The sequence below is a fragment of the Phascolarctos cinereus genome, unplaced genomic scaffold, assembly GCF_003287225.1.
Source record: "Phascolarctos cinereus isolate Bilbo 61053 unplaced genomic scaffold, phaCin_HiC Scaffold_9;HRSCAF=440, whole genome shotgun sequence".
NCBI lineage: Eukaryota > Metazoa > Chordata > Mammalia > Diprotodontia > Phascolarctidae > Phascolarctos > Phascolarctos cinereus.
The window spans coordinates 97,290,324-97,307,077 of record NW_027556402.1 but is presented as its reverse complement, the minus strand read 5'-3'; the positions used below and the strand labels follow the sequence as shown (position 1 = coordinate 97,307,077).

General features: G+C 37.0%; 1 protein-coding gene across 2 annotated transcripts in view; it reads right to left on the bottom strand.

Moving 5' to 3' along the window:
• Positions 1–2,285: 2,285 nt before the first annotated feature.
• The window catches only part of GASK1B (golgi associated kinase 1B), a 47,244-nt gene continuing 32,775 nt past the window's right edge, over positions 2,286–16,754 (bottom strand). For both annotated transcript variants that reach the window (XM_020994069.2, XM_020994070.2), the window contains exons 4-5: positions 9,223–9,449; positions 2,286–5,119 (exon numbers count right to left, since the gene is read on the bottom strand). In XM_020994069.2, the coding sequence (XP_020849728.1) occupies positions 4,912–5,119; positions 9,223–9,449 (435 nt within the window). In that variant the 3' untranslated portion in view covers positions 2,286–4,911. The remainder of the gene's footprint in view (positions 5,120–9,222; positions 9,450–16,754) is intronic.

Here is a 16,754-nt window from a genome sequence, read left to right as displayed (position 1 = left end):
GCATTCTGGGCCATCTCCAGTCATCTTGATGAATATATGGCCACTAGACCAAGATGACTGTGGAGGAGAAAGTGAGGCTGGTGATTTTGCACTGCCCTCCCTCACTCAAATCAAAGTCAATTTCAAGTTATGTCATCATCTCCCTGATGTCATGGTCCTCTTCAAGAACAAAGAACAAACCACAACCACAAAGTCTATGCAATTACTGTTATTTTTTTTCTTTTGTAAAGTATGAGGTCAATTAACCATATTCTGACTTTCTGACATTCAAATTCTATCATTCTAGAGCAGAATATTGGCATTTCTGCCTGAATCCATGAGCTGGAAGATTTGGACAGATTTTGGTGACCTGAGTCTGCATCTCAGCACTATTATACACTATCTGCATAGCCATGGGGCTGCTGGGAGGCTCAGTAGATAGAGATTCAGTGGTCCTGAGATCAGGAAGACTGGTGTTCAATTTGGCCTCAGTTGTGAGACTCTGGACAAGCCATTACACCTCAGCCTCATTTCTTCAGCTGTAAAACAGTGAAGATCATTGTGCCTACCTCCCAAGCTTGCCATGAAGATCAAATGAGATAAGTATTTGTAAAGTGCTCACAGAGCCTGGCTTGTAACAGGTTTAATAAAATACTTTTTCCTTCCACAGGCAGGTTCCATCCTTTTCAGATCTCCCTTTCCTGCTCTGTAAAATGAAGGGGCTAGATTAAATGAGCACTAAGGCTCCTGTGATCTTTACAGTCTCTGGCTTAAACCATGTCATTCCATGGATTCATTTTTCCTTGCTCCATAGCACATTTAGTTCTTCAGTATTGAAACTTGCTCTGACTCTGCCTTTATTTACCCTTCACTCAAATGAGGATTGTTTAAGTTCACAGGACAGTGTAGCAATGTGTCCATATCTAAGCATTTTTTATTGGCTGCATCCCATTCATAGTGGCCCCAGAGATTTAAAAGCACAGCAACATCAATCAGACCACTACACAATTTAACAGAGGCTGGTAAACTCTTAGAGGTTAAAGACCATGTCTTCTTTATGCTCTGGAAAGTTCCACTAGTACCTAATAAACTCAATAAATATTGATGCTAAAAAATAGCTTGTAAACATAACTGTCCATGTCATCCTGCAGGCATAAAAATATACACTCAGACTCTAAGCCCTCAAAGGAGTTTACAATGTAATTTAATTTGCTGCGTATACCACCTCATACACTAGAGCATGTAGACTGACAAATCATTGAATTTTAGAGCTGAATGGACCTCAGTGGCCATCTGGTGTAGCCCATACTATACACAAAAGAAACCCCCAAAATCACAGACCTAACAAATGGTCACCCAACCTCTGCTTGACCACCACTTAAGAGGAGGAGCCAGGGCAGTTAGGTGGTGCAGTAGATAGAGCATTGGCCCTGGAGTCAGGAGGACCTGAGTTCAAATCTGGCCTCAGACACTTACTAGCTATGTGACCCTGAACAAGTTACCTAAACCTAGTTGCCTTTAAAAAAAAAAAAGGAGGAACCTGCCCACTCTAGATGACTCATTCTACTTTTGGATACCTCTAATTGCTAGGAAGTGTTTCCTAACATGAAGCCAAAATGTCCCCTCTGCAACCACTATCCATTGCTCCTGGTTCTGCTGTCAGGGGCCAAATGGGATGTCTAGTCCCTTCTTCATATGTCAGCCTTTCAAATACTTAAGGATGGATTTGAAAGCCTAAAGCTTTCTGTAGATGAAGTTGTCAACTATCTACATAACCAGCACACATTGCAATTAACTGATAGATAGCAGGTTCAGTTCATTGGTGAATAAAGATTGATCACGTGGGATGTGTTGAACTAAGCCTATCTCCAATGGAAAAGGAATACCATGATTTGAAAACATCTCATCTATTTTATATCAGGTCTTGGAAAGATAGATTAGTCACTTTAACATTATCCATTTAAAAAAATGAATCTTTCAGGAATATTCCTTACTTGACATATCTTTCTGCTGAGGTTAATCAACCTTTTCAAATTTGTTACCAGCTTATAAGTAAGCCAGGGAATTTGCTGATATGAACCAAACCACAGAGGAAGGAAGTAAATTCATTAGAAATAAGTAGAGTTTTCTCATTATTAACACCATTTTTGCTTTCAGGAAGAAAAATGAAGGACATTAGCTCTGAGAATTAAAAGCTTGGTCTTTAGCAATTCGTTATTCATAAATAATACATCATGAATTATTCACCAGTTTCATTTTAATAAAATAGGTAATAAAAGAATAAGGATAGCTGAAATGAGCAGATGTTCCTGGAACTTGTATTTATTTGCTTCAAATTATACATTAAGCCTTTAAATTAACATGGGCCTCCTTAAGTGTAGGAAGAGGAGGCCACCCTCAATATAATACTTAAAGGGCATCACAGAAGTTGTCTGCCCGATATGTGCCACCCATGTGCCACCCATGTTGCCTGGAATTCCCATATTAAAATTACACCTTTGGATTGAAGTATTCGGCTTCCAGAATATCTCCATTAAAATTTCAAATATGTTATCCAGAAAGAATAATGTTTCAAATCAGGACTTTTTTGGTCCTGTGCAGGAAGCTCTCCTTTGAGAAAAATCCCCCCACCAAATTCTGCTCCCCTTGTCCAGTCCTTACCCCCCATTTTCCACCTTTTACTCTGAAAACCTTAATCAAATCAATACTACCATTGCTTCTCAAAACAGTGTGTCAAACGACTCCCTTGTGGCTCAAGTCACCATCCCTGTGAGTTACCAGACCAAAATACACTTCCCCAGCCATCACTCCCTTAAATCATAGGACCTTAGAAGTGAAGTTTAACCCCATCATTTTATAGATGAAAAAACAACTGATGACCAAAGTGGTTAAGTGACTTACCCAGGGTCACGCAGCTAGAAAGTATCTGAAGAAAAGGCACTAAGGAACATGATAATAAATAGGAATGCAGAAGACAAACTTCAATTACCATTTTGCCAAAGCAAGTCCCACCAATAAGCATCTCTTGAAGGTGATACATGACTAAGTGCGTGAGAACTAGCAGATCCAATAATATCTTTCCTCCAATTTTTTCTTATATTTAATTTTTGTCTTACTTTTAATTTCTGCAGATAAAAATTAAAATCAATGTATAGGAAAAAAATTTACTTCACTAAAATATGATGCTAATGTTATTAATATTGCTATTTAGTTATTCTTTCTTTTCAAAAAAAAGAGAAAATGAGGAACATTAAGAGCAGTTATAGCATACAGGTGTGGGCAGCATTTTTTGTGAACAATTCTTAAATGAGCTTTCAATATCAATTTCTCAAGTAAGCAAAAAGAAGCTAAAAGAGAGTAGCCCTTCCAAAACTATTTCAAAAATAAAGTTTAACGGTGAATACCAAAATGCCTACTTTGCTCTTCAAAAATATTCAAAAGCAGTGAGATCCGATAATCACTTTCCTCTACTGTAAAATGAGGATAATAAGAGTACCTACCTCACAGGGTTGTTGTGAGAATCAAATGAGATATTTGTTAAAATTATTTAGCATAGTACCTGGCACATAGTAGACACTACATAAATGCTTACCCTTCCCTTTCTAGATGCTTAGATTCATTTTAATATGAATCAGATATGAAGGTAGGGCACTGAGAAAGGGATGGGAACTGGCCTTGAGATTAGAATTGTAGTGAGGAGACATCACAAAAGTCAAGACTTAACTCATGATATTTTCTCTTTGAAAGAAGAGAAATAGGTTTAGATGTTACAGTTGATGTGAACTAGCTTCAAATATCAATTCTTATTCTAAACAAATCTTAAGAAATGTTAATAGACCATAAAACTGACTTCAAAAAAAGTGACAAACTAAATTCTCTCCCCTCTGCCCATAAAAAGAAACACCCTTTATAAAAGCCTCTGTGTGTGTATATATATTTTTTCTAAATACCCAACTTCCAGTCTAAGAATCACTTGGTTCCAAGTCACAAGGTGCAATTTAGATGTCTCTTTAGAAAGAGAGAAGCTATGAATATAAGTAGTCAAATTTGAATTATTTCTATTCTGAAAATGCAATTTATTTCTAAAAGACCTGGGAATATTATTTTTTGCTATAGGTATGGCAGGTTTTTTGGGGTTTTTTATGGTGGAAATTCTGGAGGTTTTTACATTTTTACAAATGATCCAATATGTCTATGCAGATCATCATTGAAGTCTTTGAGTTTTTTTGTGAATCCTAGATATGCATTTGCCAGTGCTGAGAGAGCTACCATGGGCTACTTTGGGCATCTCTGTTCTGAATGGAAGGATCATAAACCTAAGGTTCCCCCAAACTGGGGAGCTCAAAAGGCTCTAAGAACCAAGGTAACTTTTGGTCACTATAATCATTAAGATCTTTCTTTATGGTGTCATTATAGAAACAACCAATATGATATGTCACGTTTCCTCTGCTAAGCAAAGGAATCAATGTAAGCACATTCAGGACAAGGACTGTATTGTTTCTGTTTTTACATTCTCAGTGCCTTACACATAACAGGTGCCAAAAGGTGTTTGTTGAGTTGAATTGAACTGAATTTAGTCAATAATACTGACTGGTTTGACTAAAATTCAATCAGATAATCCTTGAAGCCATTCTGCAGTCAAGTATTTAGGTCAATCCAAAACAAACAAACAAAAAAAGTATTTAAAAAGTACAAGGCAACATGTTTAGGGTATTGGGGGGGTACAAAAAAAAGGTCAGCTCCTGCCCTCAAAGAGGTTACATTCTACTGGGTCCAGTTTAATATTTATGGAAGAAGAGAAAAATGGTTGTTTTCTGTGAAGGCAGAATATTTTCAGAAATATTTCTACAGGAGTCTTGTAGAAGTACTCAAGTAGTTCCATGTCCTAATACTTTTGTCTCAATTTTTACATTAATAACAAGCCCTTCAAAGTCATTGATTCATAGGCAATACTTTGGCTCCATGTGCATTGATGTAGGTGAGAAGAATCTTGGCCCTCTGTTCTATCACATCAATAAGTTTTTCTATTCCTTGTCGACCTCCTTGGCTTTCCCAATAAACTTTGTCAAGAAACAAGGATTGAAGGAGTTTCTCCCTTAAGTGCTGACTCTTCAGAACTGAAACTGCAGATTCAGGAAACCTGAAAAGACAAAATGGATTATAATCTAGCCAATAGTTCTGCCCATCGTTGATCCACCATAAATCATAGTACCTAATTATCTCTTTAAAAAACAAACCATTTACGTCACTGTCACACTACTAGTATGTCTTTTAACAATGACATATTAGAAAAATGTGATCCAATTTAACTGAGTTTTCATATCTTAATATCTGGGATATATCCATATAGGCAAAGTGAAGAGCAGAATAAAGAATCATTAAAGTTTCTATTGGGTGGGTTGAATACATTTCTTTCTTTCTTTCTTTCTTTCTTTCTTTCTTTCTTTCTTTCTTTCTTTCTTTCTTTCTTTCTTTCTTTTTTTGGCTAGGCAATGGGGTTAAGTGACTTGCCCAGGTCACACAGCAGGTAAGTGTGTTATGTGTCCAAGGCCACATTTGAGCTCAGGTCCTCCTGAATCCAGGCCTGGTGCTCTATCCACTTTGCCACCTAGCTGCCCCAATACATTTCTTTAATCATCTATTTTGCTTTATCTATGGTGATAATGTTCAATTATCAGGAAGGATGAGTGTCTATAGACCAACAGTTAAAAGTAGGGCAGGTTGTTTAACAAGAACTATGTTAACAATTTCAGCACATGTATTTTTCATAGACAGTAGATAAAGAACTAATGTGGGGGCTCTCTACAACTTCCTCCAATCTAAATCAAGTGGGCAGAGAATGGCAGTTTGTTTGCTAGAAGCCTTGAAGCATCTGTCTAGCCACCCTATGTGTGGAGAGGCAGGTAACTTTGTCCTCCTGAAAGAAGGCACAAAAAGGGGTCATTTGAGAGATCTGGGAATGGGAGGAGCAGGGTGTTAAATGTGGAAGTATGTACTTACACGCTGTTTTGAACTCCCTGGAGAAATTTACTATGTAAATGAGTGGCTATGTCATTAAATAAAGATTTCATGCAATGAAGTATTAAAAATCCATGATTTGTGAAGTCTATAGATGTTAAACTAATTTAATTGTAGCAGGAGAGAAGAAACTATTGCAATAAGAGAAGAGAGAGAGGAAGTTAGCCTAAAAACAAATCCAATCTTCCCAAAGAGAGGAAAAATATTTTCTAAATACAAAATAGCATGCATTTCTTAATTCTTCAAAACAAATTGATTAATGAATCTATTCCATACTTAAATCTTGAATTAATTACTTTTCCATTTTGCTTTTCAGTGTACAAGTTGTATATATAATATAATATTATGTATATATATATATATATATATATATATATATTTAAGTTTTCATTTTAAACTCATTCCTCACATATTAAAGTCTAGTTCTAGTAAAAGAGACAGCTGAACTGAAGATGGATGGGGGTTTTTTGTTTGTTTGTTTGTTTGTTTGTTTGTTTTTGCTAGGCAATGGGATTGCCTAGCTGGGTCACACAGCTAGTAAGTGTTATGCATCTGAGGCCGCATTTGAACTCAGGTCCTCCTGAATCCAGGGCCAGTGCTCTATCCACAAGATGGATGGTTCTTAATAATGTCTTCTGGTGACTATTATTTCTAGAGAGCTGGAACTTAAGGAGGCATCTAAAGTGACCTATTTATTATGTAACACACTTTCTAATGGGCATATGCACTAAATGACAGTCTGGGTACCTAAATCTTCCTTCCTACAAAAGGTACACTAAGGAAGAAAATCACTACATGCCAAACCTTCAGCCTCAAGTCCACAAAAAGATATGCAAGATGCAGACATTAATAAAGCAGGCCATGTAGATAATTAATTAAGATGAGACTTTGAAGAATATTATAAACATAGGATTGCCTCAAATTCCAAGTGTTTTCCCCAAAACCCATATTCTCTAGGGGATTATACTTCAAAAGTATCATTTAAATATGCTAGCAGAAGATTGAATAAGAGTGACATTATTGGCTCTTCCTTGTACCACATGTCATGGTGAAAAGAGTACTGGCCTAGGAGTAGTTTTCTTATTGTCTGCCACTTATTAAGCATTTCACTTTGGGCAACTCATTCAACCTTTCTGAGCCTCTGTTTCCTCATCTCTAAAACATGGATAATCATAACCCAGTGCCTGTAGGAATAATTATAAAGAACGAATGTGACATAGTAGATGTTAAAAAAGATTTCTAAAAATATGTATAATATACCTTATATTTCCACAATACTTCATGACTTACATATATATAGTGTGCATATATTATATATTGTAATATATTGTATATTATATTGTGTATTATAATATACAATATATATAATTATATAATATATAATTATACAATATATAAATATATTATATGTGTTTGACATTTATTAACATGTATATAATATATATATAATGTATGTATATATGTGTATATATATACACACACGCCTGTGTGTGTATGTGTGTGTATGTGTGTGTGTGTGTGTGTGTGTGTGTGTGTGTGTGTGTGTGTGTATAACAAGATCGATGGTAATTTTAGGTGGTAGCACCAGTGTCCGGGAGCTAGCCAGACTTGCTCCCAAGAGCTGACTGTTAAATGTTCATAGTGAATATTTACACCTTAGAAATTGACAAATATTCAAATAAGGGCCTGATTTATTATTTTGTTGATTATCTAGACTTAAGAAAGTGATAGAAAGTATATCAATAATGAATATTAAATTTTAAAAAAACATCATGCATATTTTTTTTTCCCAAAGACCTTATCATTAAAAATTTACCAGGCACATCCCTGGATAATGATTTTAGTAGCTTCTTTAGTAATTCAAAAATCTATAATTGTGTCACTGGGAGTACTCCTTCCACCAACATAGATTGCAGCTACTCTGTAACTTATTAGATAGTCTTCAAGAGGTGTTAGAACCAAGCAATTCATTATCCTATATCCATACTAGGGATGAGATTCTCCTAACTTAGCTGGGACTATCATGGTACAATAGCAATGCCTTCTTTCAACAGGCCCACACTTTGTAGACTCTACATGGTCTAAAAGATAAATACTATACATGACCAGAAAAGGTGATGGGCCCATCATACTGCTGGAGATTGAAACTCCACAACATCTCTCATATCTGATCACTTCCCTCTACTCACATAAGTTGAAGCTCTCATCACCCGGACTACCATGATGGCCTCTTAATCGGTCTCCCTGCCCCAAGTCTTCCCCTATTACAAGTCTGTCCTTCACATAGCTGACAAAGAGATGTTCCTTAAACTCAGCTCTAACCACATCACTCACCTACTCAACAAACTCCAATGGTTCCCTATAGCCTCTAGGATAGAATATAAGTTCCCTTATTTAGCTTTTAAAGCCTTTCACAGTCTGCCCTGCCCTGTCTTACCTTTCTATTCCCATTATCCATTACTCTCCTTTACTCTATAGCCCAGAAAAACTGGCCTTCTATCTGTTCCTTACGTGACACTCCAACCCCCACCTCAATGCCTTTGTATTTGACTTATCTCCAATCCTAGAATAGACTTCTTCCTCACCTATACTTCAAAGAAGCCCTCTTTTCTTTTTCTTCAAGACAAAGCTTAGGCACTACCTTCTATAGAAAGCCGTCCTAACAGGTGCTAGTGCCTCCCCTTCCTAATACCTTGAATTTAACTACCTTGTATTTTATGCAAGGTATAAAAAAATACAAGATATTTATTTTCTATTAATTCTGTACATCTATACTAGATATACTTATATATGTCAATGGCACCTTCCCAAACAGAATATAGGATTCCTGAAAGTAGGAATTGCTTCATTCTTTATTTTTGAATCCCCAGTGCTTAAAGTACATTGTAATCACTTAATAAATGCTGACTTGATTTGACATTCAGGATGAGAAGGGATGAAAGGGCTTTCATTTGCATTGGTGAAAGGAGTACTGGCAACAATGAAATCACCAACCTTTGAAAGTGACAATGTGTTAGGAGCCATGAGATGGTAATGGGGATAATTCCCGTGTACCTAGGTTTTGCTCTACTTAGCATTACTTCCATAACTCCAGCTTCCTTCCCTAAGAGACACAAATTATATTTCTGTTAATAGTAGGGCCTAAAGCCTAATTTCTCTCAGCCTTGCTACTTTTCAGCACTGAAAAGAGTATGAGCTCATTATTATTATAATCCAAAAACTTACTCTTTGATTCCTTCTAATAATTTGAAATTTAAATTATCTTCACTTCGGTCAAAGAAACCTTTATTGTCTATAAAGACCAAATGCCTTGGGTCATGCTTTCTTTGAACAATGTGTGTTAGCTCCACAGTGTCTTGGTTGTCACATTTCTGCCTCGCTCCATTCTGACCACAGGCATCCTCCTTCCGAGGTCTGAATCCACAGCAGTTTACATCTAAGCGGTTGTAGATCTGAAAATACAAAGGTTGAAAAAAGTAATAATAAGCCAGGCTACTAAATGTCACCAACATTTATAAATACCAGGAGAGTTTTACAAGGGATCAGGGCTATGCTTTATTAAGAAATGATTAACCAAGATCAAAGAGAACAAAATAATTTAATTCAAGTCAACTGTCAGTGTAAATTCATAATTTGGGACACCATGATTTAGCCATGACTAGCCATATGGTGTAAGTGACAGAGAGCTGGATTTGGAGTCAGGTGAAACCAGAGTTTAAAAACCAACTCTGATCTTAGGCAAAACATTTAAGCTCTATGAGCCTTGCTTTCCTCACTTATACAATTGGGGTAGTAATATCTATAGAGTTGTTTTGAGGCTCTAATGAAATAACATGTGTAAAATATTTTCTGAACTTTAAAAGCCCTCTCTGAGTATTAACTAGCTCTAGCTTAACCTAATATTAACAAGTCCAGATCAATCAGCTCAACTTGGCATCTCTAGCCTTTCCATATAAAATCTCCATTGATATAACACGTAGATAAGTGGCCCGAAGAATCCCTTGCTTCATTTCTGGTACCAAAGGAACTGCAGCTCCTAAAGCATAAAAACTTCAGTATAATTAAAACTTAACAGATAGCAATATCACAATGAATAAAACATCCAACTTGGAACCGAAAAGGCTCGGATTCAAATTCTGCCCCTAATATTTGCTAGCCTTGGGACTATGGGCAAGTAAGTCACCTAACCTCTCCTCATCTGTAGAAAGGGCAGGAGAGGAAAGAGAAAGACTTTTATATTAATTTTTTTAATTAATTTTTGTTTTGGCAAGGCAATTGGGGTCAAGTGACTTGCCTAGGGTCACACAGCTAGTACATGTCAAGTGTCTGGTCTGAGGCTGGATTTGAACTCAGGTCCTCCTGACTCCACAGCCAGTGCTCTATCCACTGTGCCACCTAGCTGCCCCCAGGAAAGAGAAAGACATTGATAATAATACCTGCAGTACCTACTTCGTAAAACTGTTTTGAAGTTTCAAATGAGGTAATATCTATAAAGCATTCTGCAAACTTTAAAGCTTTCTGTAAATGTTATCAATTTTAATGATGATATTCAAAGTTAGGTCCCTCCCAAAGACCAAGTGCAATCTACACATTTTCTCTTTCCTTGGGGAGGAAACACACGAAGAAGACAGACAGCATCTTCCAAACCCAGGAGTGTTCTCCCCATCTGTGGTCCAAACCACTTATACACTGTATTAGTAGTATGACAGGATTGTAGATTCAGAGCTAGAAGCAACTTTAGAGATCACCTAGTTCAGTGCTTTTATTTTACTGATATGCCATGTCTAAGGTCACATCCTCAGTTATGTTCTGAGCACTGTGCTGAGCAGCAGGGATACAAAGAAAGGCAAAAACATTCTTTGCTCTTAAGGAGCTTATAATCTAGTCACAGAGACACATGTGACCCACACAGGCAAGAATGTGGACTTAAACAGACATCTTTTGATTTCAAATCCAACACTCCATTTCCACTGCACCATGCTGCCTTCCTAGTACTGCCAGCTTAAATTTGAAGAGTCCATAACTTTGTCTGGAGAGAACTAGACTATGTGCTGGGCACAGTCAAGGCATAGGTCTGAGTTTCAAGTCCCATTTACATGTGTCATTATGCAGTGCATCAAGACCAAGAATATTAGAACCACTTAAATAAGTTCATGGTCACTCAAAAATCCCCACGGGAGAAACCAAATGGATGAAGAATGTTTATTATCCAGACTGTGCTAGGCAAATGAAAAGGTAGCCTATAGAGATTGTCCATCAGCCTATATATCTTAAAAGGGTACCGAAAACAGGCAATAAATTGGGCTCAAAAGTGAACAAAAGGAGGGAAATTAGTTAAAAGCTTGGGTGGGGGGGGGTTGGCTTGTTTTTAGTGGTACCCTACTATCACTGAAATAAAGGTCTCCTTTTTTTCCTGTCAACATTGTTCCAGAGTGGTAAAGTGGAGACATCAAGGACCTATTTAGCTTACTTGGAAATGTTATCTAAGACTGATCACCATCCTCCCACTTCTGTTGTCTCTCCTTCCTTGCCCCCACCATCCCACCGTCCCTGGCACTGTCTCTTCTACCTAGAATAGGCAGTGAAAGGATAATCCAGTCATAGCGAGCTGGCTCTGTAACAATGCTTAATTAGGAATGATCCATGCGCTTAAAAGAGAAGTAGTACACGGGAGGAATTTGATGCCCTACATGGCTATTTACTTGCACACAGCTTAGAGCAAACTGCTGATGAAAGAAGCAGATGTTCCAAGTGCATTGACCAGCAGTTATAAGAAGAGTCAGAAATTTCATACAAGGGTGGCATTAGTATGGTCAAAAGAACAGAGATATGCCTAAGTGGATAAACAGAAAGCCAGGGACCTGCCTTGAATGTGGGCAAGAGTCCAAGAATCTGTCCCCAAGTTGACAGAAAAGCAAGTCAGTTGCCACAAGGGTCCTGATGATAGAACAATAGTTTGTCCAAAGAGTCACATGTGCTAAACAACTGATACAAAGGTCATATCATATAGGCTTACCCATTATCACTTTAAAGGGAATAGTTAGTCTAATGAGGATAATCGATAAAATATTTTGATAACATCATTGAACCATTTCTATAAAGCCAAGTTTTATTTGCATAAGTAATTTCTTGGCTATAGCTGGGTGAAAAGGAAGCATAATCTAAACAGAACAGGATCTGGAAGCCATTGCCGTAGTTCTGTTAAGTACAGGAAAAAAAAATGAATCCAGAAATCTGGACCTCGTTCAGTACAATTCCTTCTCCCCACACAAGCATTAGCCAAGAAATATTATGGAGTCCCCATGCAATTCACCCATACTATCTTTCTATACATCTCTAGATATAAATTCACTGATGTAGTACAGATGGTCAGACCTGTCTGCAAGCCAACAACTGTATATTGTATATCTCTCAGTACATTTTTATTCATTCTGAGGACAACATCCTACTGTGGCGCCTCCCACCATACCCTGAACACTGGGCTTGCTGTATCAGTGTTGTTGACTAGCGATTATCATAGGCTCATGAAAACACATTTGCATTTGGATTATTTTTACTCTGCACTACAATTGCTAACAAAGATGTGGCTATAAAGAGCTTCACTGGCATTAAATAACAATCACTCTATAGAATATGTCCCCTTTCTCAGTGAATGGGTATTTATTCTACCAATCTATTTTCAAACTACATGAAATCAACTAAAATTGGAGATGGAAACAATCTATTTGGGTTCTCTTTTCTATTCCCTTGACAGCAGTAGGTTGTTTCCTGTTGGTGTATTTTTTAAGTGCTTTGTCCAATCTCGTTCTGAATGACTCAAAAGATGATGCTTCCGCCATTCCTCTTGGCAGGCTGCTGCAGTTGGAGGCCGTCAGACCTCACTATTAAGAAATTTTTTTGTGTGTTGAGCCCAATTTCCCTTGTGCAAAATGTTAACGCAATTACATTCAATTATTCCCATTCACATAACCAGTAGACAGAAAGAGCAAAGATTATTCAAAATAACATTAAGTATATACACATGTATGTATGTGAACATATATATGTATATATGTCTATTGTTATATATTGCTTTTATAAGTGATTATATATGCACATATGTGTGCTAGTAGTCACATATATGCACATGCATATGTACTTATAAAATCAGTAGATATATACTCAAAGAGATTGATATATATAAATATATTTATAGACATATAAATCTAGACAAAAGAGGCTTTAAATTTCTTGTTTCAAGTCTTGCCTCTGATACTTATTAGTTGTGTGAGTGTGATTGAAACATTATGTCTCAGTTCCCTGAGGCAATTCTCTAAAACTAAATGTTACAGATGAGTGACCCATTTGCGATGGAGGAGAGAAATTCTATACTGGCTATATTCTATACCAATAAAATCACAGGTCAGACACCCACCCACCCACACTCCCCAAAAAAGATAGCTCTTTATACATATTTGGGGTTCCTTTGGAACAATCCCTGCTCTTCTTTATTATACTCTTCAAGAAATGATAAATAAAGCCTCCGTGCCATTGCCATCATCTAGACAATTAATAACCAGTGCATCCAGTCGTTCTCTCCAATCCATTGTCTTTAGACTGTAAGATTTTTTTTTTCTCCCAGCACTTCTCGGAAATTCATCTAGATCTTTCTATTTCCATTCATAGTCAGACTAAAAATAATTCACCCTCGTCCCTCTAATCCACTTCTTAAAGTTTAGTGCCTCTCTGGCTGCCAGTTAGTGGAAGAACATTCTGTAGAAACTTCTGCTTATTTTTTTAAGGGCGAGCACAGCTTTGTAAACTCAAATAGGCCAACTCTCACTGATGCAGAAGTAGACTGCTCATGTTGAAACACTCCCATTTTTGACTGGTACATTCCTAAGCGCTGTAGTTCATGTCTGCATTTCTGTTGTGGTGGTAGTTAGGTAGTCATCCCCAAAGGAAGTGGTGTTTAGGGAAAGTTCTAAATTTTTTTTTTTAATGAAACAGCTTCAAACTGACTACTAAACTTCAGAAAGGATCATGATATAGCATGATGAAATTCCTGTCTTCTCATCTCTTTCTTGAATAAAAAGGTACATTTTTGCCCACTGTAATTTGCTATATTTATCCATTTCTCATCATTTAAGAAAAGTGTGTTTTAAGCATTTTGCTAACTAAAATTACCTCAAGAATCCAGGTGTTTCTGCCAAATTTTCTGTTCATGGGGATATTTTTAGACAGATTTACTTCGACCAAGGTATTTTTTCCCTCTTTCCTTTTTGGTACCATTTCTTTTACGGCTCAGCAAGAAAACTTTCCCAGTTGGTTATTTAAGTTAGGCCTACAGAATAAAAATAGAATGACCCAAACTTCATTCTGTCCTTTTAAAAGTTCCACAAATATCTGAAAGAGACCACCTTATGTTCTAGCCCTAACTGCTATGCCCCACATACACCCTGTTCCTTTCCTGGGTGCCTGTTACACATTAAACCCCAGACAATTCTAGCCAAATGATTATGTTGCTTATGGTCTATCTCATTTTCTAGCAAAAATATCATCAAACACTGCTTTCTTCATAGCCAAATGCATTCTGAATAGGTCCCATATCTGAATGATATCTGAATGACTAATAACTTTACTAAGGGCAGCTAGTGGGGAAGTACATAGAGTGCCCAGCCTGGAGCCAGAAACACTCCTCTTCTTGAGTTCAAAGCTGGCCTCAGACACTTACTAGCTGTGTGTCCCTGAGTAAGTCACTTAACTTTGTTTGCTTAAGTTTCCTCATCTGTAAAATGAGCTGGAGAAGGAAATGGCAAACAGTCCAGTATCTCTGCCAAGAAAACCCCCAATGGGCTCACAAAAAAATTGGACGCAACTGAATAGCAAAACAACAGCATACTTCTGTCATCAAAAATCACTGGTTAAGAAAGAAGCAACATATGAGACATTCATTGACATTTTATATTTTCTTCTACTACATTACCTGAATGGTTCTGTGCTCAACACCTTCCCCATCTTCCTCCAAATTCTCCTTCACAACTTCTAACTATCCCTTCAGATCTCTTGATATCAATGAACTTTTTGGCTTCACTGATTCTGGCTACAATTCAGCACCAACATTTTTTTCTTCATATAGTTATGTCCATACCTTCTCAGTTCTGTTCACTGTCCTCAATCACCATCACTCTTCAGTACTATCCTTGTAGAGCCTAGAAATGCAGTACTTTGTAAGAAGTTCCTTTCCTCTCCTCTCCTCTTCTCTCCTCTCTTTTCCTTTCCTCTCCTTTCCTTTCTGTCATGCCTATGCAATCCTGAAACAAGCAAATGTTCAAGTTTTTTACAGAAATTCATTTTTGGCCATGTGAAATTCTATTCTTACTGTCTCTTGCTTGAAAAAAAAATCCACAATGCCTATAGGATAAAACTCTAGATTCCTCAGCCTGGAATTTCACAAATTAGCTACAAGCTACATTTCTCTATCGTTTTCACACTTATGTTGCCCTAAGTGAACCCTCCCATAACACTAGATATGCATGGTCTTTTTGAATATACCTGGCACTCTTCTACATCCCTGTCTCTGCTTGAAACATTCTCCTACAGCTCACCTCCATCATAGAATGGGCATCATTCCTATCTATATAAATATTGTCTTTCTGGGTCTATCTAAAATACTTTCTCTTCCTTGAAGACTACCTGATCACTCCAGACAAGAGCTCCCCCTCGTCTTAAATCTAGGAACCCATACATTTTTCATTCTACTAAATCAGTATTAGGTACACATAACCCACACCTTTAGACACAATAAATTTCTATGACTTAAATCTATAATGATGTCCCTGGCTCCTTGGCCCCACATTCGTTCATTCTACATTTTTGGAGGCAGTTAACTGTCACCTATTTGCTTAGTTCCAACCCAGGCCCTGGGCCCAAAGCAGTCACAATGTAAGGGAAGTACAAAGACTGGTGAATTTGTAATTTAGGTGGTTCAGCCTCAACTCAGACTTGATGCTGATCTTACTCTAGGTTTGTACCTCAGTTCTGATAACTTGGCCCTTCATTCGTTCATTTGTGACTAAGCTCCTCCATCTCATTTTCTTTCTTTTTTAATAGTATTTTATTTTTCCCCAGTTATATGTAAAGAAAATTTTTAGCATTTATTTTTATAAGATTCTTTGTGCCAAATTTTTCTCACTCCCTCTGTCCCCTCCCTCTTCTGAAAACGATAGGCAATTTGATATAGTTTATACATGTGGTATCATGTAAAAATATTTCCATATTAGTCATAGCTGTGAAAGAAGAAACAGATTAAAAGGGAAAAAATGAGAAAGAGCAAAGTAAATGAAAAAAAATGCCTCAATCTGCATTTACAATACTTACACAAAGTAAAAGCAAAAATAGAGTTAATTAAAAGAGGAAGGAAACAACACCTTGCTAAAAGGTACCATAGACAATGAAGCGATACCAATACTAAACATATATGAACCAAGTGGTATGGCATCCAGAGTCTTAAAGGATAAAGTAAATGAGTTATAGGAAGAAATAGATAGCAAAACTATACTTGTGAGGGGTATGTGATGGCATTTTCCTTCATGAGTCCTTTGTACTTGTCTTGGATCACTGTGTTGCTGAAAGGAGCTGAGTCATTCATAGTTGATCATCACATAATGTTGCTGATACTGTGTACAATATTTTCCTGGTTCTGCTCATTTCACTTTGCATCAGTTAGTACAAGTCTTTCCAGGTTTTCCTGAAGTCTGCCTATTCATCATTTCTTA